This window comes from Urocampus carinirostris, chromosome 19, assembly GCF_059441175.1.
Source record: "Urocampus carinirostris isolate Australia breed hairy pipefish chromosome 19, RoL_Ucar_1.0, whole genome shotgun sequence".
NCBI lineage: Eukaryota > Metazoa > Chordata > Actinopteri > Syngnathiformes > Syngnathidae > Urocampus > Urocampus carinirostris.
Window position 1 is genome coordinate 20,724,046 of NC_142367.1, and position 24,642 is coordinate 20,748,687.

The 24,642-nt window shown below is 40.2% G+C and overlaps 2 protein-coding genes and 1 long non-coding RNA gene across 6 annotated transcripts in view; 1 reads left to right on the plus strand and 2 right to left on the minus strand.

Annotated features, from left to right (window-relative positions):
• Positions 1-1,457, plus strand: part of etv4 (ETS variant transcription factor 4) — a 78,834-nt gene extending 77,377 nt beyond the window's left edge. For all 4 annotated transcript variants that reach the window (XM_088323237.1, XM_088323239.1, XM_088323238.1 and 1 more), the window contains 2 exons: positions 919-1,020; positions 1,080-1,457. In XM_088323237.1, the coding sequence (XP_088179363.1) occupies positions 919-1,020; positions 1,080-1,295 (318 nt within the window). In that variant the 3' untranslated portion in view covers positions 1,296-1,457. The remainder of the gene's footprint in view (positions 1-918; positions 1,021-1,079) is intronic.
• LOC148347670 (uncharacterized) lies at positions 908-8,794 on the minus strand. The gene is made up of 4 exons (XR_015847912.1): positions 8,648-8,794; positions 8,198-8,572; positions 2,367-2,518; positions 908-1,614 (listed from the first exon to the last, which is right to left on the minus strand). It is a non-coding gene; the product is annotated as an uncharacterized LOC148347670 (long non-coding RNA).
• Positions 8,795-9,225: 431 nt separating this feature from the next.
• On the minus strand, positions 9,226-23,094 carry dhx8 (DEAH (Asp-Glu-Ala-His) box polypeptide 8). The gene is made up of 22 exons (XM_088323250.1): positions 22,890-23,094; positions 22,657-22,742; positions 22,507-22,579; positions 21,233-21,315; positions 20,712-21,160; positions 20,055-20,199; positions 19,774-19,980; positions 19,606-19,693; positions 19,435-19,532; positions 17,725-17,872; positions 15,608-15,789; positions 15,337-15,531; positions 15,076-15,261; positions 14,790-15,000; positions 14,540-14,721; positions 13,428-13,568; positions 13,203-13,358; positions 12,996-13,133; positions 11,655-11,783; positions 11,382-11,578; positions 11,128-11,307; positions 9,226-9,697 (listed from the first exon to the last, which is right to left on the minus strand). The coding sequence occupies exons 1-22, from the start codon at positions 22,996-22,998 to the stop codon at positions 9,478-9,480; spliced, it is 3,603 nt and encodes a 1,200-aa protein (XP_088179376.1). The 5' UTR covers positions 22,999-23,094; the 3' UTR covers positions 9,226-9,477.
• Between the last annotated feature and the right edge of the window lie 1,548 nt (positions 23,095-24,642).

A 24,642-nucleotide genomic window follows, 5' to 3' on the forward strand; every position in this document is an offset into this window, starting at 1 on the left:
TGCTTTTCCTGGCTCTCAATGATACATGCTTTATTGTATAAATATGATAATAGCCAATTATATGAGCGTGCCACTTACAGTAAGTTACATTTTATGATGTCAGTTTAAGCAGCCATCTTAATTGCAGAAGTGCTATTACTGATAAGGTTAATTGGAATAAAGTTACTGAAGCATAATGTTAGTAAAGAGGATATAACTTTGAAAATATAAGTGACAAAAAAAAGTTTTACTCCCAAGAGTAAATCTGAATTAAAAATTAATGGCCATTGGTTTTAGATTTTGTGATATTCTATAATTATTTAGATGAAAAAACATATGTTAGCAATTTGACTTTTTTGTACATGTCTACTGCAGATAAAAAAACAATTGTTTGCAGACCTGGCCTACAGCAAAAATTCTGTCCAAAACCAGTGCCACGCAACTGATCGTAAGCTCTCTCAGCCCTGGCGCATATAACAAAGAAAAAGTATTTGTTACTACAGAAAAAAAAAAACCATTATAAATGTATAAAATTTCAATGTGTCAGTATATATTTTTTCCTATTGGGGGAAAAAAGTGAAATTGTATTAATCTTGTCAGTTTGATAATTACCATGTATAATAACTTAATGTAGTAGCAATAGCAAAGGATGGGAGAGCTTAAGCTGAGTTTTATGGCCCAGCTAACCTACAGGTGTTTTGATTTTAGTCAGTACAATACATTATGCTTAGTAGTGTAGTGATAAAACATTCTAAAAGCTAACTTTATATCTGCCAATATGGTACTTTACAGATTTGGTTATAATGTAAATGTGCAAAAATGTTTTACCTGCAGCTTTCATTGATGTATACATTATAGTCCTGTATATTCATAAATTAGAATAGGTTATAATAACATCGTTAATTAAATAATTTAATAACCTTACCCTTTTCTCTTCAGGTGGCTCGACTGTGGGGAATGCAGAAAAATCGGCCAGCCATGAATTACGACAAATTGAGTCGCTCATTGCGCTATTATTACGAGAAAGGAATCATGCAGAAGGTAAATCGCCAGCGCGCAATTGTAACTTTAATGCAATGACATATATTTTTTGTTCTCAGGTGGCCGGCGAACGCTACGTGTACAAGTTTGTATGCGAGCCGGAAGCCCTGATTTCGCTCGCGTTTCCCGACAACCAGCGACCGAGCTTGAAAGCGGAGTTTGAGCGTTACGTCAACGAAGAGGACACTGTGCCGCTATCTCACCTGGATGAGGGGGGAGTGTCATACACTGGCGAGCAGCCTCCCCAGCCTTACTCAAAAGCTTACATGTACTAAAACTGCATACCTTTGCTATACCCGAAAGCATCATATAAACTCCACTTGTATATACAGCTATGGTTTTCATTCTAAATTTATTTTGCAAGGTGTGCTATCACCTCATGGCCTTGCGCTACGAGTGCACGTTAAGAGATTGCTTAATAAATACTACAAAAGATACGTGGACTTATGTCTTGATTGCTTCAATTACATTTTATAGTACTCATTCAACTTGTGGCATGATAGAAATGGTATCAGACCTTACCGTTTGCTTTGGGGATCTTAATAAAGAAGCTCCTGATGTGAAAGAAAAAGCATCCTTCCTCTAGCTTGTGGTCTTGAGAAAAAGAAAATCATTAGTATAGCTACTAGACAAAATGTTCAAGTTTATCAATTTGTTGTGGCAGCCCCAAATTGAATGGTTAACATATTTTATTGACAATTTGTCATCTCCTGCATTTTATGCACTGCTCTACACATGAATTCAATGCAAATAAATGGGCATTGCATTTTGTGGTGACATGTTTGTAATACCATTATGATTCGGCAGAGCAATACAATAGACTTAGTGGCACTTTGTATGTGTTTATCAAAGAGCTTAATTATTTTTAACATGGAATATTTTTGGGATTTTAGCAAAATTTAACGATTTCAATAGTTTTTTAACACTGATCAAAACAAAAAAACTGATTCATGAATTATTAAACTAATGGCTTTATATTTAAAAATATTTTAATTGCTAGTTTTACCTGTGGTTGATTCCCTAAATCATTTGAGGCCTTTTTGTGATTTGAAAGATTAGCCCTGCGATTGGCTAAGGATAAGCAGTGCAGCTAATGAGATATAATGAAACTAAAGCGCAGTTATCAAAAACCCATTCTACAAAAACATATACCCAACTATTTCAAAACATACTCAAAATGATTGATCGTATTGGATCTAATATAATTATAGCATGATGAAGTATTTATTTCTCTGTATAAAATATTTTTTTAAAATTCAGATCCACCAAAGGTATATTTAGTGTCCTAAACTCTTACGCTGCCACCTGCTGGTCGCTTCGTGTACATCAGGCAGTAATAAGCTCACCTTTTTGAAGACCGTCTTGGCGATGGTTAAGGAAGCCAGGCGACGATTCTGAGTGCCGCCTGCCTCCACCTGGGACTGAGTTCTTTGGGTGGGCTAGCCAGAGTCTGTTTAGCCCGTCCATTGCCAATCGGGCTCGGATGGTCTTGAACATCCTGCAGAGAGCGAATGACAAGAAGATGAGCAGGACAGTCGATTTTACCTGAGGAAACACGAAGGTTCTGGAGCAAGTCAACCAAATAACCTGCCTTTCAGATCCAATCCCCACATCTCTTAAGGACATTTTATGGATTCCTCTAAGAACAGACTTTTAATATAGTAAGTTGCTCTCCAGACGGGCATTTTCCCTGCCGCCTTCAAAACGGCGGAAAGGCCCCTTCTGAAGAAAAGCAATGTTAATAATTACTGTCCAGTGTCCAGCCTACAGTTTTTAAGCAAAGTTTTAGAGAAAAAATAGTATTTGGGAAATTTCAGTCTGGTTTTAAGATTAACCAGAGACCGCCTTTTTAATAATTTTAAATAATGATATCAGGTATAGCATGTATTTTAATAAAAACACAGTTCTGGTACGACTGGATCTCAGTACAGCCTTTGACACAGTAGATCAAATTTTATTAAACACTTAGAAACTTGGTGGGCATCTCTTGTACCATTTCAAACTGGTTCTCTTCCTATCTCACAGACCAACGTTACTGAGTAGGTATGCATGTTCCTCTAGAACCTAAGAAATTACACTTGGGGTTCCCCTAGGTTCAATTTTAGGCCCAGTACTCTTTACTCTGGATATGCTTCCCCTTAGGGATGTCATTAGGAGACACAAAGTCAACTTCCATAGTTACGCTGATGACACCCAGCTGTACATTGCCTATAAATACCCTTTTAAAATGCATTTCAGATGTTAAGTCATGAATGGCAGAAGACTTCCTACAACTTGACAGGGACAGAATTGAGATTTTACTCATTAGTCCTGAAAGTCAGAGAGAGAATTTTACCAAAACCACAAAATTGTCCTGTTGTATGCGGAATGCTTTTATACAGAATTTTGAGTGAAAATCTATTGGCTGAAATGTGCCTAACAAATAAGTTGGATTTGATGTAACAAACGTGGTTGATTAAATACAGTATATTAATCATTAACATACTCACCAAAACTACAGTTTTCATGGTTTGTACACCCTTTCATGGCCAAATTCAAGCACTTTTAAAGACTTTAAAAGCCAATTTTCTAATTTCCCCCAGCACCATTCAAAGATGAATCCGATGTGAATCATGTATTTTGCAAAGCCGCAATTTTTGATCTTGCATGTACATTTATCAAGACATATGATTTTTAGATCTTGAGTAAACTGCGAATATATTTGTTATTGAGACACAATTTTGCACATACAGGTGTTTCTTCCTAATACAATTTACCACTGGAAAAAGCTACATTTATTTGTGCATGGCACAAAAATGACCATAATCTATATTACTGTTTTTCTCCCTTCAAAAATACCAAATTTCAAGATCATGTCCGGAATGTCAAACTGTTACGCTCTGCTGCCATCTCCTGGCTTAAAGTCATAATTGCAGCCTCAGTCAGCCCATCAATGAGTACTGTATGTGAAATTCTTAGATGCAGTCGAATACCGTATTTTCCGCACTATAGGGCGCACCGGGTTATAGGGCGCACCCCCAAAAAATAGTTTTTGGTCCTATATCTTCCATAGATAAGGCGCACCGGATTATAAGGCGCTACAATGGGAACGTCGACAAAACAGTCAGATGATTCAGTCCAACTGATTACCCCCTTAACATTCCCAAAGCTTGCAAAGAAGCAAATACGTGTCGTAGACACGTGCGGATGCGGTGTCCGTACGATGTCACTTAAATGCGTCATTTCAAATATCATTCGGAAGGTTGAAGTCTTGGGATTCAAGAAATGCCAAACATTTCTATGTTTCTATTTTCTTTTTCACTCACAACTTTACTGTGCATATGACAATAAACACTTGGAATTGAGTTGAATTCACTCAACTCATCACAGCAACATCAAGATTGTTCTAAAACAAGATACCGGGAAAATATAAAGCCGCATAACTCACCTAAGTTCTCACGTTCAATAATGTTACGCAATCATGGTCTTCTTACAACCGTGAGTGAAGTAAATCCAGGAGAGTAGAATATTTACAAATACAGACTAATGAAACATGTTTCTTTATGGCGTACTGTAGCAAGCTTGCTACGCCATTGCTAAACTCGGCCGATTGAAGGGTTTGTTTTGGGCATCTAGCCAATCCGAGGCTCCGAATAACTTCAGCCAATAGTGATCGATTCAAATGATGATTGACACATTGGTTAGCCAATGAAATGCTGGTATATAAATCCCAGCATACACCGCGGACTTGCTACGCCATTGCTAAACTCGGCCGATTGCAGGGTTTGTTTTGGCCATCTAGCCAATCCGAGGCTCCGAATAACTTCAGCCAATAGTGATCGATTCAAATGATGATTGACACATTGGTTAGCCAATGAAACGCCGGTATATAAATCCCAGCATACACCGCGGACTTGCTACGCCATTGCTAAACTCGGCCAATTGCAGGGTTTGTTTTGGCCATCTAACCAATCCGAGGCTCCGAATAACTTCAACCAACAGTGATCGATTCAAATGATGATTGACACATTGTTTAGCCAATGAAACGCCGGTATATAAATCCCAGCATACACTGCGGACTACTCCACGTTCGGGGTAAAATCAAGGCGGCGGCCGTTGAGTAAGTTGCGAGACCTTGCGAATTTAATATTGAGCCATATATAAGGCGCACTGAGTTATAAGGCGCATGGTCAGCTTTTGAAAAAAATTAAGACTTTTAGGTGCGCCTTATAGTGCGGAAAATACGGTACTTATTTTTATGTTTTTGGGGCTTTGGGTTGGCATTTGGACTATTTCAAGAGACCCTTTCTTACTTTTATCATTTTCATTCAACACCAACAAACTGCGAAGAGCACGAAATATTAATACACAAATACTGTAAAAATACAACTACAGCAATAGTACAACAACACTATAGGAATACAACTACAGTAAATTCACAAAAACACGACTGAAATCCAAGGACTAATTTTGTAATACTGTATTACTAAACTACTACAGATTTACAACAACAAAATAATTCAAAGGAAATATTCAACATACGACAGATATACAACAATATAATTCAATGAAAATTACATACTGCAGAAATACTAAAAAAAAATACAACTACTTTAATACTACAAAACTAAATATCAAATGAAGTGCTTAAAACAGGGACCTCATATATTATTTTGCTTTAATTGTGATCATTTCAAAACTAATTTGATGAAACTAATCTATTTCAAAAGGAAATGTAACATAGATGTCAGCATTTACATTCATAAATGAAAATAATTGGATAGGTCTCCAGGATTGGAACATATTTTTTTACCCAATGTTGGAACGTTATGCAGCTTTCTGTGGCAAAAATATAAAATTGAGTAAAATATTAATGACTGAGGCACTTATGTTATTGTGACAATATGCAGTTTTCATTTACCCCTGCCGTAAAAAAGATCATTTGAGAACTTAAAACTAATTCAAATCATGGTAGCGAACCTCGACAGCACACATGTCAAACTCATGGGCCACATGTAATTTTAAGATATCCGCAAAACAATGCTAAGAGAAACATAAGAGAAAAATAAGCTGCATTGCGTTGAAAAAAAAAGACTTGCAGTTTTAAATAAGTCCACCAAAGCCAGGCGCTAATCGCAAAGCACCCACAGTGTCTAGTCAAAGTCAGCTTAATTTTCAATTCTGCAGCATACAAAGAATTGAAATTACGTTACTCTCAACCCTCAGTGTCTAGAACACTATGCTGGGAAACACTACACTAAGACACACAAGTAGACAGTACGACACATAATTAGACAGGACTGACTACCATTAATCAACCAGAGAACATTGAGCAAACCCCTTTGAATGTTATTTTTCTTAAGTCACGGACGCGTTGTTTAAGGCTATATGAAAAACACAAAATAAAAATAAATAGCACCCGGGTGTCTGCAGATGTAAAAAGAAGCTTTAACTCCTTCTATAAATCGATCCTATTTTCAGGTATACCTTAAAAAAAAGAGCAGAAAGACTTTTAAACAATTAAATCAATAACTTTTTGGGTATGCTATTTTTGTCACTTTCAAGTTTGCATTAGTTCAACAGATTTAAATAAACTAGTGAAAATGAATTTAATTGTTGTTTTTCTATTTTTTTAACAAATGTCACAAGAAATTAAATTATAGTAAGGTAAAATTGTGAGGAAAAAAAAATCCTGAAAAATCATTTTTATGATCAAATAAACCTTGCTAAATCATAATTGTGAGCTTCCCAAAAGACCCCCAACCCTCCTGCTAATGCAACTTTTTATGCCAGTAATTTACAAATCTGGCCCCTAGGAGAATGTTTATTCGACCATGAGGCATCTATTAAATTTGACACCAGCTCTAAGGATTCAAATTTGTACAGACGCAACCCTACTTACGAACTCATCGATGTCATGCTTCTTGTGAATATTTTTTGTCTGTTCGCCTAAATAACAGCAATTCTTTTTTTAAGTGCCTAGTGGAAATAAATTGGGGTCAAAGGGACCATTGATTAAAAAATAAACAGCCCCCAAAGACAATACAATTTTGAATTGGACATACAGACGCTGCCGACCTACGAATGAGTCCACAGCATCGTTCGTAAGTTGCTTCAGTGCTATATAGTGCATGTTTGAGGTTTTGTACTAAACATTCCATAAAATAATATGCTCCATAGAGATAAATAAAGTTAAGTTTAACTTTCTTTTTGAAGGGTTAGGCAACTTCCTCCTCTGTTGGTAGAAAGTGGCCAAAAAAAGCAATCCAACCATTTTCTCAACCGCATCAAGCTTTCTTATTCCACTTTCATTTCAAAAGAAACAGCTCGCTGCTTTACACTTTACACGAACCATATTGAACGGATGCGTGAGATATCAAACAATAAAAATGTCAAAGTTCTTCGCACGCTGGAGATACAGTATAGTATGTTTACACATGAACTAGGAAGAGGAAGACTGATTTCTTCTTTGGGCTGGATGCTGGGTGAGCTCTCACAGCGCCACACGCCGGTAGCGGCGGAAAGAAGTACGACAGTACTGTCCAGTACTCGGAAAAAGGTGCACAATAAAAAAATGTCCGGATATTTTTCGACATCCTGAACAAAATGTTCATAACTACCGTTTTTCATAAGTCGAATGGTTGTGAGTAGAGGAGCGTCTGTACTGCATTAAAGTTCGTATAGAACGCAGAGTTCTGTTACATTTAGACCAGACTCGTCTGAGTTTTTCTGAGTTTGTAAAAGAAAGAAGTGTGTTGAGGTCGATTCTATCAAAATTTAATTTTCCAAATGCAGGTGAAGCAAATGTTCTCTGGCTGCTACAAGGGAGAGGAGTTGAGTTTGTATAGCCTGGCGAGTTGTCAAAGGTGTAAAACTGCGTTCAGTCTACTCTTAAAATCAGTTGACACAATTGAATTCAAAACATGAAAATCTTCCAACAACCTCCCAATGTTTGTGAGTAAATGTACTGTATTTAGTTAAGGAAACAACTCGTCAGCTGCGATTCTAATATGTAGGGTAGATTACGAATGTACGTAGGCTTAATGATAGAGCATAATACTCATATACATAGCTAAAAGTTTTTAGATTACATTGTTTTACTGCTCCGACCCTCCTGAGAACCAAGTCCACATATCGGCTCAGAGCTAAATTGAGTTTGACATCCCTATTACAGTTAATGGTAACGAAACTAACTTACCTTCATGACATGATGACCAAGTCGACCTCCACATCTGTTGGCAGGGTGCTTAGGTTGTCATGAGAAGGTTGTCTTCTCCGGTGTCATCTTTCCTTGGTTGGGTTGCAGGTTCACTCTACTTTTCAGGCCCGAGTTCTTATGAGTCTCTTGTCTGGCAATGTCCCAAATTCCTATGGGTTCTGGCCTTCATTCTGGCCAAGGACAGCATTTTGTTCCCTGCCGACTTCTGTAGACATGTCCGCACTTGCTGCGTTGGCGATTTTAAGTATTATAAAGTTGTTTCTCAGCAGGACATTCATTCCAATTCGTTTGTGTTAAATAATAATGTCGGTAAGTTGTTGTAATGAGTGTAAATACGGTGCCGGTGGGAGTTTCCTGAAAACCACAAAAAAACACGCTTTTCATACAACCAGTGCCGCCAGGAAATGTTAAATTACATTGAACACCTACCGTGAACTTGGGTCCATTTAGTCACAAAATGTTTGTCTGCGGCGAATAAACGTCAAAGTAAACGATACGAGGACATACTAGAATCATTCTCGCTTATTCCAAAATGTCTTTTCCCAGCTGTTTCAGATTAAAAGGCACCGCCATAATACTTGAAACGGAAGTGTTTCTTCTTCTACGCCGAACACACCGCTATTGAAGAAGTGTAACAATCACGTGTATTCCCATTAAATCGCCTCCGTAAAATACCAGTTTTGTCAACCAATATTATGAAAAACAGTATTGTTTCAATTGCGTCCTCAAGTATTTTCCAATTTTATTAAGACGATGTTTAATTGAATAGACACAATTATTTTATACAATAATAGACTTTTTTGTCTTTGACTGCTATGCTAGTTCTGTTACCCAGTTTTGGGTAGCTTTACATATATTTAAATCGCTTAAATCCCCACAATCTTTCTTTTAAGTCGTTTTTATGTGTTAATTCTAGAGTATCTCATCTACTCTTCAATATGTACTTTCAATATGTTATCAAAAACAATAAAACCACTCTAATTCTGACTCCATACAAGCCAATCAAATCGAGAGCTATTTCAATTTAATAAAAAAAATGTTGACATTGATATTAGACAATAAGGTACTGGAAAGAAATGTTCTATTCACATATAATGAAAACAACCCGTTTGCGAATCGCATCCATCTTCTTAATGACTGAAAAATCTAATAGATATGCACACTTTTTTGAGGACCAAAAAATGAAATCGTCCGATGATTTTTGTTTCGTCCATGTGAGAAAACAAAACAGAGACAGAAAGCCGCGGCAGCCGAAGTCCTCAACGTCGCCTGAAAGCTCTGGAGATCCTCCATGCGTTGGGCTCCTCGTAGCGGTTGTAGAGCGGCTCCAGACGTTGCTGCTTCTTCTGCTTGCTGAGACGCGTGGGGTCGGAAACTTTGAAGAAAGCCGGCGCAAACTCCACCAGCCAGCGAGGGTCGATGGTGGTCACCTCACGCATGTACTCTTTGGTGGTCAGCACCAGCTCGTGGTAGACGACCCTGAGGACGGGAAGGGGAACGGAACAGAAAAATATAGATTAACACATTGTTTTAAGAAATGGCAATTCGGAATTCTTTATGGCTCCAAGAAAGGACGATTGACCAATGCAAATTTAAAAATGAATGTTGTTTTATAAAATGCAAAAAGTGAGAAAATGTTTTTGCATGCAATAGTTCCTCATATTCTTGTTTCTGGACCTGAACATTAATCAAATCAGAGTTTATAGATGTGTGAAACATTCATTTGTGAGCGATAAATAGTCTAAAGGGACAGTGTGTATTTTTTGTCCACTAGATATTGCTGTAATACCGGGGTCTCCAGTGTGGTGCCCCTTAAAACACCGGAGTAGACTGTGGACTGGTTCAGAAAATATATCATGGGTCATTGTGATTTTCTAGGAAATTTGATTTCTAACTGGCATGGTGTTTATTGGTTGGACTGAGCTGATTTTAACCTCTATAATAAGAAATCAGTCTTCCTCTTCCTAGTCTGTGTGTAAATATTCTATACTGTATCTCCAGTGCGCTAAGAACTTTGACATTTTTATGCCCACACTTTCTTGTGTAAGTATTGTGCAAGTTATCTTTTTTTAATCCTTACAGTTTAATGTGTAACTAGAGTGCCGCGTCCAATTTCGTTGTCACAATATGTTCAACCAATTTTGTAACAATGATAATATAGGTATATTCTATTCTATCCCTAGCGAAAAAGGGATTACCCATAGTTATGCAAAACAAATGCACATTTCTCCACCTACAGGTATTGAAAAAAATTGACATTTATCTGGTACCTGGTGTATTTTTGCTTAATTTCTAAATCTTTATTTTCATGGATTAAGTTATTTTCTAGGGCAGCACGGCGGCGCAGTGGTTAGTCCGTGTGTAGCACAGTTTTGAGGTCATGAGATCGAACCTCCTGTGTGGAGTTTGCATGTTCTCCCCGTGCTTGCGTGGGTCTCTTCCGGGCACTCCGGTTTACTCCCACATTTCAAAAACATGCATGTCAGGTTAATTGGCCAGTCCAAATTGTCCCCTATGTGCCCAGCGACTGGCTGGCAACCAGTTCAGGGTGTCCCCTGCCCACTGCCCAAAAATAGCTGGGATGGGCTCCAGCACCCCCGCGACCCTACTGAGGATAAGCGCTGCAGATAATGGATAGATGGAAGTTATTTTCTAAAACCAGAAGCCACTCAATAATACACATTGTCCCTTTAAAGGCGCCTGTGTTTTTTCGGGCTTCCTTAACAAAAACAATCATTCAATGTTTTCCAATAAAATTATGTTCCCCAGCTAGGAACAGGAAATATTGTCAAGGACGACTCTTTTAAAGAACCAGATACTGTTTCGAAGAAATGTGGTTTAATACTGACACCCTGAGGCCTATAAATCTTATAAATTAAAGTAAATGACAGAATAAGCCTTCCTCTCACCATTCAGGCTGGCGATTGAACAGCGCACTGGACGGATGGATGTAGACCACCTGCTGGTCTATGAGGGTCCTGTAGCCCTCTTGAGGGTCTTTCTTAGCGGCATTGCGGAAGAAACCACTGCATATGGCCTTCTGGACTCGCACGGTGGCTTTGCCGCAAGACACCACGTCCAACTTGTGCCTGTGTTAAAACAGTTACGAGACGGTGATGTTGTTTAATGATGGAGGGATTTAGTTATATTGTAATCTTCCTACCTGTCCATGATGCCCAACATCTGCTTGCGAATGTCCTGGCCCCTCCTGAGCGAGCGGGCCTGAATGAAGTTCTCGTAGCACCAAGGGTTGGAGAACTTGTTGTTCTTCCAGGAGTTATAGACAGCTAAGAGGGTAAGGTGGTCTCCCTCAGGCTGGTGGAACTTGGCCTTTTTCTGGTCTGCCAGCGCTTGCTTGTCCTGTGGCAAAAAACAAACAAAAAGTCATGATAAACTTGAAGAAAATGTGACTTGAAGGAGGAGTGTGTCTGCCCACCTTTGGCCTGTAGAACACGTTCTGCACAGACAACATGGACACAATGGTGAGCATCTCCTCGCTGCAGCCGAGGTGCACGGACATGATCAACATTTTGCACAACATGGGCTCCAAAGGGAATTCCGCCATCTGGACAGGACAAAAACATGTGTCAGGCAACCTAGAAAATAGAGTTTCTTCCCCAGGGTCTTAATTACCAGAAACAAGCGCACGCAACTGAAGATATCTTGCCAGTTGTCTAGAAAAATAGGTACTCTTATCTATTGACTTACAGTAATCTGCCGCTGTATCGTGGTTCGGCTACTTCACGGAATTTCACCATCCATTGTGATCTGTGTTCTGATTGGCTAAACAGTCACCGCGCCCCTTTTCTGCTTGCGTGTCAATAAAGTTGCGCTTTAAGTTTTAACTGTGCATAAAACAACTTGATGAACCCATATACACAGTTAGGCATTCCTTTAACTGCCTGGGTCGTAGACAACCAATGATGAAGATGCTGTATCCTAGTCAGTCAGACATCTTCCGTTTCATGTGGGGGAGCAAACACCCTACCCAAAGAAAACCAACCTGGAAATTGCGCAAGACGCATTACGCACAAGTCTCTCGATTCAGAGTTTCTCAAAAAGACATCAAGTCAACGGAACAGTCTGGACTGACAAAAGCACTAAAAGGGAGAGGGAGATGATTTTTATCAAGGACAAAGTTGGACTTCTCAACAAGCAAAAGTAAACACATTTTTTCGGTACATTTTTGTTTTCCAATAATGTCCACATGATGGCGACAAAAAAAAATCATTTGAAGTAATAAAGTGGATAGTGTCCTAAATCAATAGTGCAATACAGTAAAATTATAATTAAAATAATTATTTGACAGTACAGAATAAAGCGTTTATAAAGGAGAGAATTTTAATTTGTAAAATAAATGCTTGAGCCTGTAAATAGGGTTTGGTCTTTGGTTTTATTGTAAAATAGAGTAATTATTAGATAAATGTTTCCATTTCAGTTTTGACCATCGTGGGTCCTTTTTTCAACGGAAACCTTGTGAAAAAAAGAGGGATTACCATATATGGGAATTTTGTTATTATTAAATGTTATTGCAACATTTTTCAAAGGACTAGTAATGTGATGATGGGATACTGGGAGAGTGGCCTCAGTAAACATGTTTGCCTATTTATCCTGAGATTCTTTTTCTCTCAGTCTTCTCTTTTAAGTCTGCATTATTTGTTTGTCCCGGAGCACCACGACTCATCTTGTGTCAAACCATGTTCACTGCACTGTTATGACAAGAAGGACAATTCTCATTTTCATCCTCAAATCAAAAGCAACGACGTGTGTTACTCACCCTCCTCCCCAACCGTGTGAGCAGCCCCTCGTCATCCAGCGCCCCCAACGTGTACAGCTGCTCCATGGCCGTGATCAGCGTCTCCATGGGGGGCGCATCCATGAAATCGAAGGAGAGCAGGTCGTTGATGCCCATGGCCTGGTAACAAAAGGAACATTTTTTAGCATCGAATCCAAACATCGTCCGACCTCATCGCAAAACGCAGACCTTGAGCGAAAGCACGGTGCTGGCCAAGTTGGTCCTCTGGATCTCCGGCACGTTGGTGGTCAACATCTCGTCCCGGTACGCTCGCTCCGTGTATAGGCGGTAGCATTTGCCGGGACCCGTCCTGCCGGCACGGCCCGCCCTCTGCTTGGCTTGAGCCTGCGGTGACGCCGATGCATTTCAGTAACGGGCACAAAATAATGGAAAGGGGCAGCGACCGGGAGCGACCTGCGAGATGGGCGTCACCACGAGCTGGTCGATGCCCGTTTTGGAGTTGTAGACTTTCTGCTTGACAAAGCCGGGGTCCACCACGTAGTAGATGCCGTCGATGGTCAAAGAGGTCTCGGCGATGTTGGTTGCTATGACGACCTGGTTTTTAAAAAAAGATTCAAGTCCCATTCATTTACATAGCCCTTAATCACAAATAACTCAATGTTTTCAATTTAAATCTCTCTTTATCTGTTTGTATATGGTTGATTTGTAACTTATATGTTCATGAAAGCTTTCTAGTCAAAAATAAAAATGCATTTTCTAAATTGTTTTAAGAGGTCGTTTATTATTTAGTGCCTACTAGTTGTAAAAAAAAAAAAATCATTCATTGAAAAAAAAAATTGAAATTATAAGCAATACATCAACCATCCAATGAACGTGCATTTTTTAAAAAATACTGGTAGGTCCATACATTTTGTATTTATCCTACATAACATGAGGCTCGCCTAAAGTGAGCTGACATGATTGTCCACCATCTCGCTGTTAAAAAAATGATAGGCTGGGTAAAAAAAAAGAAGAAAAATTATGCGGTTTGGTCACTTTGAGTTTCTGTATTTTTTCAATTTTTTTTTAATTGAGATTTTTATTTTTATCTTTTCCATGACAATTTTCTGTTCAGGATTGTAAATATATGAGACTAGAACTTTGTGATTAGATATTAAAACAAAGGTTGAGTGTTTAAATATGTATTCTGTTTGATTTTGAAATAGTCTGACTGGATATAAATGCACCTTGCAGCTCACCGAGCGCTATCCTCGTAACGGCTACAGTGGGAGATTTATGCCACGTTGCAAAATGATCGAGTTGGTACCTAGCTATGAATTGGCATCCATAATTAGCTTAAATGAACCACAGTGCTATGTTTTTGATAATAGCACAAGTTGATTAAGGTTGGTTTGTCAAAAAGGGAATCGGCACACAGTGCCCCGAACAGTCGTAAGTTTGTTTAAAAAGCAGTACTTTCTCACAATTCATTGTTGACATTATTTTACTCTGACTCAAGCAGAATTTCAGCCTATGTTACTAAAGCTGTGGCTGCTAAACAGAATATTCAGTAAAGATTGATGTACTTTTCTGCTCCCCGGCGGCGCTGGGTCAAAGATCCTGGTCTGCATCTCACTCGGCAACGCAGAGTAAACCGGGAGAATGATGAGTTCGGGGACATCGGGCCCGAGTGACTTCATGCGCTCGTAGAGGATCTCGCAGGCCGTGTCGATTTCTTCTTGTCCGGTGAGGAAAACCAGGATGTCGCCTGCAGGAGAATTGAAGATAATGTCATGATTTCACTCTCTGGGTTGGAGACAACATTCTATGACGCACCAGGGGGCTCGGTCAGGTGAATCTGCATGACGGTGATGAGGCTGGCGTCCAAGTAGTCCGTCTCAGGCTCTTTGGTGTAGAGCACCTCCACCGGGTAGGTCCTCCCGGGGATGGTGAAAATGGGCGCCTCGTAGAAGTATTGGGAGAATTTGACGGCGTCCAGCGTGGCTGACGTCACGATTAGCTTCATGTCTGTGCGCTTTTGCACGGTCTGCGAATTTATTTGTGTTTTTAAACAGCCCCAAAAGAAACAAACTAAAACGTGACAAAAATATGTGCAGCAAACCTTTTTGAGCAAACCGAAAAGGACGTCGGTGTGGATGGTTCTCTCGTGAGCTTCGTCCAGCATGATGATGGCGTACTGTCCGAGCTCAGAGTCGATTAGACACTCCCTCAGCAGCATGCCGTCAGTCATGTACTTGATCACCGTCTCAGGGCTAGTGCAGTCCTCAAAGCGGATGGTGTAGCCCACCTGCAGGGGGTGCAAATGACATCTTTAGGAAGAAGTACAAACCTCCAAGTTAAGAATCCTGCCGCCACATCGCACCTCCTGCCCGAGGCAGCACCCGTACTCTTCGGAAACCCTCTTGGCGACGGACATGGCGGCCACACGACGCGGCTGCGTGCAGCCTATTTTCCCGCGTGTGGTGTAGCCTGCCTCCGCCAAGTACTGCGTGATTTGGGTGGTCTTTCCTGAACCGGTCTCCCCGATGACAATCAGGATCTGGTTGTCGTGGACGGCCTGTGACAGGGAGACGTTGGAAGTGAGCTTTTCACTCAAGTCAAAGACAGATTGCGACGTCAAAAACAAAAGCAACCTGAATGAGTTCCTCCTTCAGCTTGTAGATGGGCAAACTTTCTCTTTGCTCCAAGATGGAAAGCTGAGTCTTCTTTCCATAGGATGCCTTATTGCCCCCAAAGGCGTGCTTCTTCCATTCGGGGATGTCATTGGGCATCATGCCGATGCCACGCATGTTGGCTGCTATCTGCCTGCCGTCAACTGTAATTCAGATTTGAGTAATATTATGAATAAAATAATCATCGACAAATAAATAAAAAAATAAAAAAAACTTATACACCGATGTTTCCAAACCTTTTAGGAGCCAAAGCACACTTTGTTTTAAAACAATCACAAAGCACAGTCCATCAAAAACATTTAATAAAATAATTCCAAACACTAGTTTCTTTTTTTAAAAGCTTAAAATATAGTGTGGACTACATTGACAGAATAAAGTATTTTATTGTAATTTGTGGTCACTGTGGCTCGGGAGGTAATAAGGGTTATTTATTCTGGTTTATCATTTTGCTATAATTTAATTTTGCTATACAGACGCTCCCCTCCGGGACAAACAAATACAGCGGTAGATACGAAAAAATTTTTTCGGGATGTCGAAAAATATCCGGCCATTGCTTTAAGTTTGATTTTCTATTGTGTGCACCTTTTTTCGAGTACATTACTGTCGTGCTTCTTTCTGCCGCTACTGACGTGTGGTGCTGTGAGGGGTCACCCAGCATCCACCCGAAGAAGAAATCAGTCTTCCTCTTCCTAGTCTGTGTGTAAATATTCTATACTGTATCTCCAGTGCGCTAAGAACTTTGACATTTTTATTGTTGAATATTTCATGCATCCATTCAATATGGTTGGTGTAAAGGGGAGGCGAGACATTTCTTTTGAAACAAAAGTGGAATAAGAAAGCCTGATGCAGTTAAGAATATTGTCAAAACAATTTTTTGGCTACTTTTTACAACGAAGGAGGAGGTCACCTAACTCTTGAAGCCTATCTTCCAAAAAATAGCTTAAACTCAACTTTATTTATCTTTATAGCGCATATTATCTTATGAAATGTTTATTTTTAGTACAAAACAATACAGGTGACTTATGCAAGCCTTAAACATATTTATATAAACCTTAAACATACTTATATACACCTTAAACGTACATTCCATACAAAATCTAGCACTGAAGCAACATACGAATAAATTTTACTTACTAACGATCGTCCGGAACCAATCTCATTCTTATGTCGGGCAGTGTCTACACTATTAACCTGTTTTTCAAGATTTGTTTTTTTAAATAATTTTTCTAGAAAATTAACTACAAAAATACTTAAAATGAGCAAAAATTTTCTTCCAGCAGATTTTTTTACCATGTCTTAACTTTATTTTGTATTAAAAAAATAATAAGTACAACATTTACTTAGATTTACAGTAAACCCACATTTATTGCGCGGACAACGTTCCAAAAAGAACTCATGATAGCCAAAATCCGCGAAGTCGAACCCCCCACCATTTCTTTTTTTTTTAAGTCTTTATAAAATTGAATACTCTATTATACATTGAAACCAAAAACAAAACCTGTTGAATAAATAAGTCCTAAACCTGAAAACATTTTTTTATTTACTTTAGACCGCTTTCTACTCTTTTTAAAGCCATTTAGCCAATAAGAATACATGACAAAAAAAATAAGACAAGTAGCAGTGAGCCTAATGAAAGGTAAACTGTGTTATTGGGGAAAAAAAAGAAATCACTGTATTTTACTTTCATTGCCGTGCAATCTCAAACAGCTTCGTCAAACAAAATATTTTATTAAATATACAGTACAACCTCATGAGCAGTGGACAAAAAGAAAAAAAGTAATCTGCTGCCATCCACTGATATGGATGAATGTTAATTACATAGCTGATCACTGGAAGAAAACAACGAAATTGAGCAATGACATACTCCCCCCTAAATAACACAGGGGCAATTTCCTGGGTCACACACGTTCTCACAGCACACCGGTTGAAAAATACCGCACTAGACGTGATTATTAGAATCCTGCGCCTGGTTTACAACGTCCAGGAAAGCTGGGCCGACATAAGCAACTTTTCACCACAGGGAGCGGCCATCATATTTAATTCATTCTTCGGCATATATGGACGTCTGAGGCACTTACCGTCAGGCAGAGGGTCAACCCAGTGTTTGTTGAGGCCCATGGGGATGGAATCCATCTCCGCCTCGCGCGCCGCTTGCTTCAGCTCCCGCCGCTCTTTGGCCAGAGCGCTCTGCATCATTGCCGCCTGGGATAGTGAGCCGTCCGGATTCTGCGGACGCACGTGAGCGGATTTAGTCACGCAAACCATCGGCATGAGTGTGCAGGATTCAAATAAAAGGCCACAAAAATCAATGAAATACTAATACTGGTTGTGGATTTAAAATCAATTCCATTTTTTTTTTAAATGAAAACGTAAAAGTTCATTTCGAAACTTTATATCTATATATATATACTGTATATATATTTGATTCGTTTAACTAAAAAACAGAATTTATGTTTTCATTCATTTTTCTTTAGGGATTTTCCAATTTTAATAGCACACAAGTATTAAAACAATGGAAAAAAATCAATGTCAACGTTTATGATTTCTGAGATATAGTAATGCAAAATATTCTCAATTGTAATCCCTTATGTATCGCAGTTACAATTTGAACATGTGCTCGGCCAGCCCTGGCTTGCAGCAATAGGCGACCAGGGATAACAAATTGCAGCTGCACAACAGCAACACAACACAAATTTGCTCACTTGGCCTCTACTCTCAGCAAAAGTCAACTGGGGATAATAGATCAGGGCAAAAAAAATTGCAGCTCATTTAACCCAGGCCACAGTGACGAGCTTTAGTGGCCTGCATTGAAAAAGAAATACCATCTGCTCGCTCCCTTTCTCAGCAATGGTCGACTGGGGATAATGGATCACAGCCAGAATCATTTATGCCACCCAACAAAATGGCTTTCTGCTGGTCCATTTGCAGCAATATGGGATTGGTGATAAAGGATTGAGGCCGCTTGGGTGCTGTCCAATTTAGGCGGAAAGAACGGGGGGAAAAAAATCCACCAAGCGCTACACAAATTGGCTATCTTGGCTTTCATTCTCAGCAATAGTAGACTGGGGATAATGGATAGTGCCCAAAGCAGTGCGGTTCAAATTAGGCTAGCCATAATGATTTGCTCAAACACAAACACGTTCAGACAGCTCTTGCTCTCAGCAATAGTCCACCGGGAATACAGGATCACAACTAGAACCGTACTTCTAGGCAGGCCAGAATGGGACGCCTTCAAAGAAGTGTCTTCCGTCAGTCCTCGCTCGCAACATTATGAGATTGGGGATATCGGACCACAACCACATAGGTGAAGTTAATCTTCGGCGGAAAAACAAATAATGTCAAGAAATGACAGGCCTGACAAAAACGTGCTCTGCTGGTCCCTGCTCGCAACAATATGTGATCAGGGATAATGGATCCCGGTAGCAGGAATGAAGTTTACTTTTTGGTAGAGAGAATGGCAATAAAAAGCCACCAGGGCCTGACAAAAATGCGCTCTGACGGGGATAATGCATAGTGAAATATTTTTCAACCAGCGATGCATTAGCGATGAAGTAAAAAGGCTGAAGATGCTAAGGATTACCGTAGTATCTGAATATATGGATTCATCTAAATTTGTAAAGTGTCATTTAACTGGTGGTATCTTAGATTAAAACTACTTTGAAAAGTCCACCTCTCCCAAAAAAGAAGATTATACAAATTGAGGTATGGAAAATCAAAAGCATCTTATGATTTGGCTATTCTTTCTAGCAACAAACTTATTTTATTATCTCCATGGATACACAACTTACCTTGACAATCTTGACAGGGCTCATGTCCATGCTCTGCTTGGTGTGTCCTCTCAGGAACGGCGGCTCCTCCTCCACCAGCTCGATTTCCAAGTCTTCATCTGAGAAAGCGCGATACATGAACACAACATTTTTTTTTATCTCTCACGGTAGGAAGATCAGATGGTTAACTACCTTCTTCGTCGTCGACTTTGGGAAGAATTCCAGTCTCGTCGTCGAAATCCGGGAATTCTTCCTTGGATAATACATTGGCGGCGATCATCTGAGGGAAAAATTCAAATTAGATATAAACGGGAGAAACAATTGAAAATATGAAAACAATCGGAAAAAAGTCATACTAACCTGCTTGATCTCCCATTTTTCTGGGTCAGATATTTTAGTGAGCCGCTTCCTCTCCAATGTGTCGTCCTGTTCCAGCTCACGCGCTGGACCCAAGTTGAGGTTACTTGGCCCATCAGGGTTCCTCATGTTCACCTCCTCGCTGCCATCCGGGCCGACGTTCCTCCTCCTGTTGGGGTTCAGGTCCTCACCCGTGTCCTGATCCACATCCTGAAGACAGCCGAAAATTGACAGGTGTCCGGACAGTGACGGCTTTTTTGTCAACGACATGATTTCGTCCTTACCTTCATACTGAGGCTGGTCTTGGAGCCAGTGAAGGACAAGACTTTGATCTTGACTCTTTGTCCTTTCCTTACCACGTCCGCCACGTTGGCGACTCGGCCTTCTCGCCGCAACTCAGATATGTGGACTAAACCCTCCCATCTTTTCCTGCAGGGTAAGATTTCAATAATTAATGCACTTTACGCCACGTCCATCCATTATCTGCACCGCTTATCCTCAGTAGGGTCGCAGGGGTTTACAACATGCAAACTCCACACAGGTTTGATCTCATGACCTCAGAACTGTGCCACACACGCACTAACCACTGCGGTGCCGTGCTGTTACTTTACGCCACGTAAAAGTTAAAAACAGGCTTATAACTTTAGCCTCAAGACTGTTACCTTCAGTTATTATTGGTTTCCCTAATTTTGACTACATGTGAACTTTTTTTTTTGCCCAATCAGGGTTCATCTCTTCTTTTTCCATTAAAACCAAACCTCCTCTGGTCAAGGAGCTGATGTACAAGGAGCTGATGTACCTTGAACCATACATAACAGAAATGTTTTTTTTTTAATTCAGTTAATACAACCACAGAAAAAGCCCTAAATGACAATCACATTTTTTTGACACCACGGATTTTAGAGTAAAGTGCAAAGACTGGGGACGCAGTACATACACACCTGAGGCCCTCTAGCTGGACAAAGCATCCAAACTGCATGATGCTGGTAACTTTTCCATTGTAGATGTCTCCCACAGAAGGTTCCTCCGGGGGCGGGCGGTCCACGTGCTTGTCCTTCCAATCTCGCTCTTGTTCCTTGCGGGGACTCGGAGACCGCTCGCTCCAGCGGGAAGGTCGGTCTCGTCGCCTGGATCGTTCGTGGTCTCTGTGGCGGTCTCTGGAGCGAGATCTGGACCTTGAGCGAGAACGATGGCGCCTCCTATGGTCCCTGTCTCTGTCCCTGTCCCGGGTTCTGTTTCGGTCTCGGCTCCTGCTTCGACTACGCCGCCTGCTCTTCTCTGTGCGGCTCCGATCGCTTTTGGAATCCGTGCCGCTCACGCTGGGCATGAACATCTCCAGCTCCTTCATGGCATCAGCCGCGACCTTCACGTCCTCTTCGTCTAGGAGTTTCTGAGAGAGAAATAAATACTCTATGTTGGAAGTTCACATGTCACATTATTAATGGGCGAGTCATGTTCATACCGGTGCTTCATTTGGTCTGCAGAGCGCAGGGAAGAGCTCCTTCAGCTTGTCCTTTTCAGACTTGTGCTTCTGAGGTTCAGAGTCTGTAAGATGACATTTAGTAAATCATTTTCCTTTTTCTCTCATTTGTGTCCGCACAGTTGTCACAAACTGTGGTACCGGGCCGCACAGTAAGAAAAATAAGTTCCATTATTTTTTGCTCAATACCCTATCAATGACAATGCTAACGTCACACAAAACGTGAACCGAGGGTTTGAGGTGGTGAATTTGAATTAAAACCGTTGTGCTTCATGCGGGCACGCGCAGTTTACTGTTGGGTGGTGCAAATGTCAAGTTGAAAACAAGGAAATACATGAAGGGATAGATCAAACCAAATTTCTGCGCCAGCCAATCAGCGTGGAGAATGAGCAACTGCAGCACACAATGTCATGTTACAAAAATGGCAATGGAGTTTAAAAAAGGCACTGTTCCCTTTAGCAATCACACTTTTGGCTTCGGTTGGTTTATCTGGCGAGTTTGTATTTATTACATGGCACGCAGTTTGTGGTGACATTTTGCATTATTAACGTTGTGGTAAGTTGCCCATCCTCCTATGTGATTATGGTGTGATTTTAAGAGGACACCCAAATGTCACATTTAATTACACTGAGGATTTACACTTACAGAACCGCTTAAATCTAGGCTTAAAACACACTTCTATTCTATAGCATATGAATAAACCATATTTTATGCTGACAATATCTGTGTATTATTTCTTATTGCAACATCCATTGCAGCCCTTCTCAAGGTTTCTTCATGTTCCTCATGTTGAGGTTTTTGAGTTTTTCCCTTGCCCTCATGTAGGTTTAGATCAGGGGATGGTGTAATAATAGCCTGCGGTTTGCAATAATCTGTGGTCTGTGCAGCCCTTTGAGACTTTTTGTGATTAAGGGCGTCACAAATAAACATGACTTGACTTACCAATATTATTATTGTTTTGACCAATGTTGTGACTATTATTGTTGTAATGTTATTCTATTTGTTTTTATCTTTGTTATTATGTTTTAGAAAAAATACAAAACGGTCTGTGGTACAGAAATGTTGGGGATTACTGTTCTAACATAGCATTAAAATAGACAATATAGTTGATCGTGGTGGAAAAGTATGAAGAGTGTGTGCCAATATTCAATCATATAATGAAACAAGTCGGATCACATTTGATTTCATTTCACATTTGACTACAATGACAAAACAGGGCTCTGACAAGCATTTTATGGAAATAAATGCTCCATTACCGTTACTTGTTGACGACTTCGATGGGGGTCTCATAGTCTGAATAAGCCTGAGCAAGTTCCCAATGAGGGAGTCCTGTTATGCAAACAACACTACCATAAGCGCCAATCTTGGATGAAATGTGATTAACATTTAATCAAAACGGAACTTACTGTAAATTCAGCTCCATTCTCTAATAAAAGAGCTTTGAACCCGTCAAATGTAGGTTGTTTTTCCGCAAGGCTGATGACAAACTCAGCTAGGAATAAAGCAAGACGACATAACTCAATGTAAACAAGCATCATACAATGATCATTTCATTTAACACAAAATACAACACGTAAACATTAGCCGGGGCCGCGCTAGTCTAGCAAGTTAGCTCGATAGTTCGAAGCGGTGGACAAACCTAAATCTTTGTCACTTATTCCAAGATGGTTGTCGAGTTCCGTGCAGACTTTGGACACCAAAGATAAAAACTCGAGCTGCGAGAGCTCGTCCACGTCGGCGTCTGCCATCCTCACTCGGGATAAGTTTTATCGTTCGCTCGCTAGACAAGCTAGGAATACATGCTAGCAAGCTAGCATGGCAACAAATGAGTTTCCTCCCCAAAAAACTTCCGCTTCCGGTTTGGCCGGAAACGTGAAGTGTGCCATTGGACTAACGGGATCGGTCCACAAGAGGACGCCATCGCTATTTCTAAATACGATGGTGTACACGCAAAGCGGGGGGTGTCAATCTCATTTTCGCTCTGGGCCCTCATGGCAGAAAAAAAATACATTCTCAAGAGCCCGGACTAGTATGTGAATGAATGAATGAATGAATGAATGAATGAATGTATGAAATACCACGCAAGAGAAAGAGGTAGAGGACAAGAGGAAGAGGATGCAAACGCGCAAGAGATGGAAAATGAGAGATACATTAAGAAAGAGAGATAGACCATGCAAGAGAGAGAGAGCTAGAGATCAAGAGAGAAAACGCGAAAGAGGGAAAGAAAGGGAGGTAGAGAGAGAGACACGCAGGGGGAGAGTGAGAAATCGAGTTCAAACAAGCAAGAAAGAGAGAAAAGGAAAGAGAGAGAGAGAAGAAAAGTAAGAGCGGTAGAATGAGAGATCGAATATGCAAGAAAGAGAGCTAAAGATCAATAAAGAAAAAGAGAGAGCGAGGTAAAGAAAGTGAAGAAGAGAGAGAGAGACATACACACACAGGGGGATAAAGAGAAATAGAGTGCAAACACGCAAGAAAGAGATAAAAAAGGGAAAAAGAGAGGTAAGAAAAAAGAAAGAAAGCGAGACAAAATGGGAGATAGACCATGCAAGAGAGATAAAGATCAAGAGAGACAAAGAGAAAGAGAGGGAAAAAAATGTAGGGAAGAGTGAACAAGACACACAGGGGGGAGAAATAGAGTGCAAACGCGCAAGAAAAAGAGAAAGAAAGGGAAAAAAGAGATAAGAAAAAAATAAAGAAAGAGACAGAATGGGAGATAGACCATGCAAGAGAGGGAGCTAGAGATCAAGAAAGAAAAAGAGAGAGAGATAGAGGGAAATAAAGGGAGGAAGAGAGACACACACAAGAGGAAAGAGAGAAATAGAGTGCAAACGAGAAAGAAAGAGAGAAAGAGAGAGAGAGACAGAGAGAGAAGAAAAATGAAAGACAGAGAGATAGAATGAGAGATAGATCACCCTTCTCCCCGATCAGCTCGTGTGACTTGTAGCATAGCGGCAGAGTCTGTGGAGGCTCCGGTGTATATCGCCGGGTGTATGTTATACAGTGGTTATGTCCAGTGACTATTTTACCACCAAATACCAAAACTTTGATACCAGAGATTTTAGTCCTCAATTTAGTTGCATTGAATGCAAGTTGCATTCGCCATTCTGGGTGCTCAGAACACCCAAAGCTCCGAACTGAAAATAGTCCTTGATATGTGCATTCATGTATAAATACATAGAAACAGTTGGAAAATTCATGGATCAAGATACATATCGATATTTTGAGCGCCAATCTTGCTTCCAATAGAAATTTGAAATGCTCTGCCCACTGAGATTTGATCTGCAACCTCAGTGGAAATGTTTTAATCTAGGCTTAAAACACAATTCTATTCTATAGCATATGAATAACCTATATCTCATGTTGACAATGTCTATGTATTGCAACATCCATTG

Coding starts and splice junctions, on each gene's coding strand:
- dhx8 (XM_088323250.1), bottom strand. CDS start 22,998: ATGGCAGACGCCGACGTGGACGAGCTCTCGCAGCTCGAGTTTTTATCT. Junction 19,533..19,605: donor CAAAGTCGACGACGAAGAAG/GTAGTTAACCAT, acceptor GCGCTTTCTCAG/ATGAAGACTTGGAAATCGAG. Junction 15,532..15,607: donor TGAAGGAGGAACTCATTCAG/GTTGCTTTTGTT, acceptor TCCCTGTCACAG/GCCGTCCACGACAACCAGAT.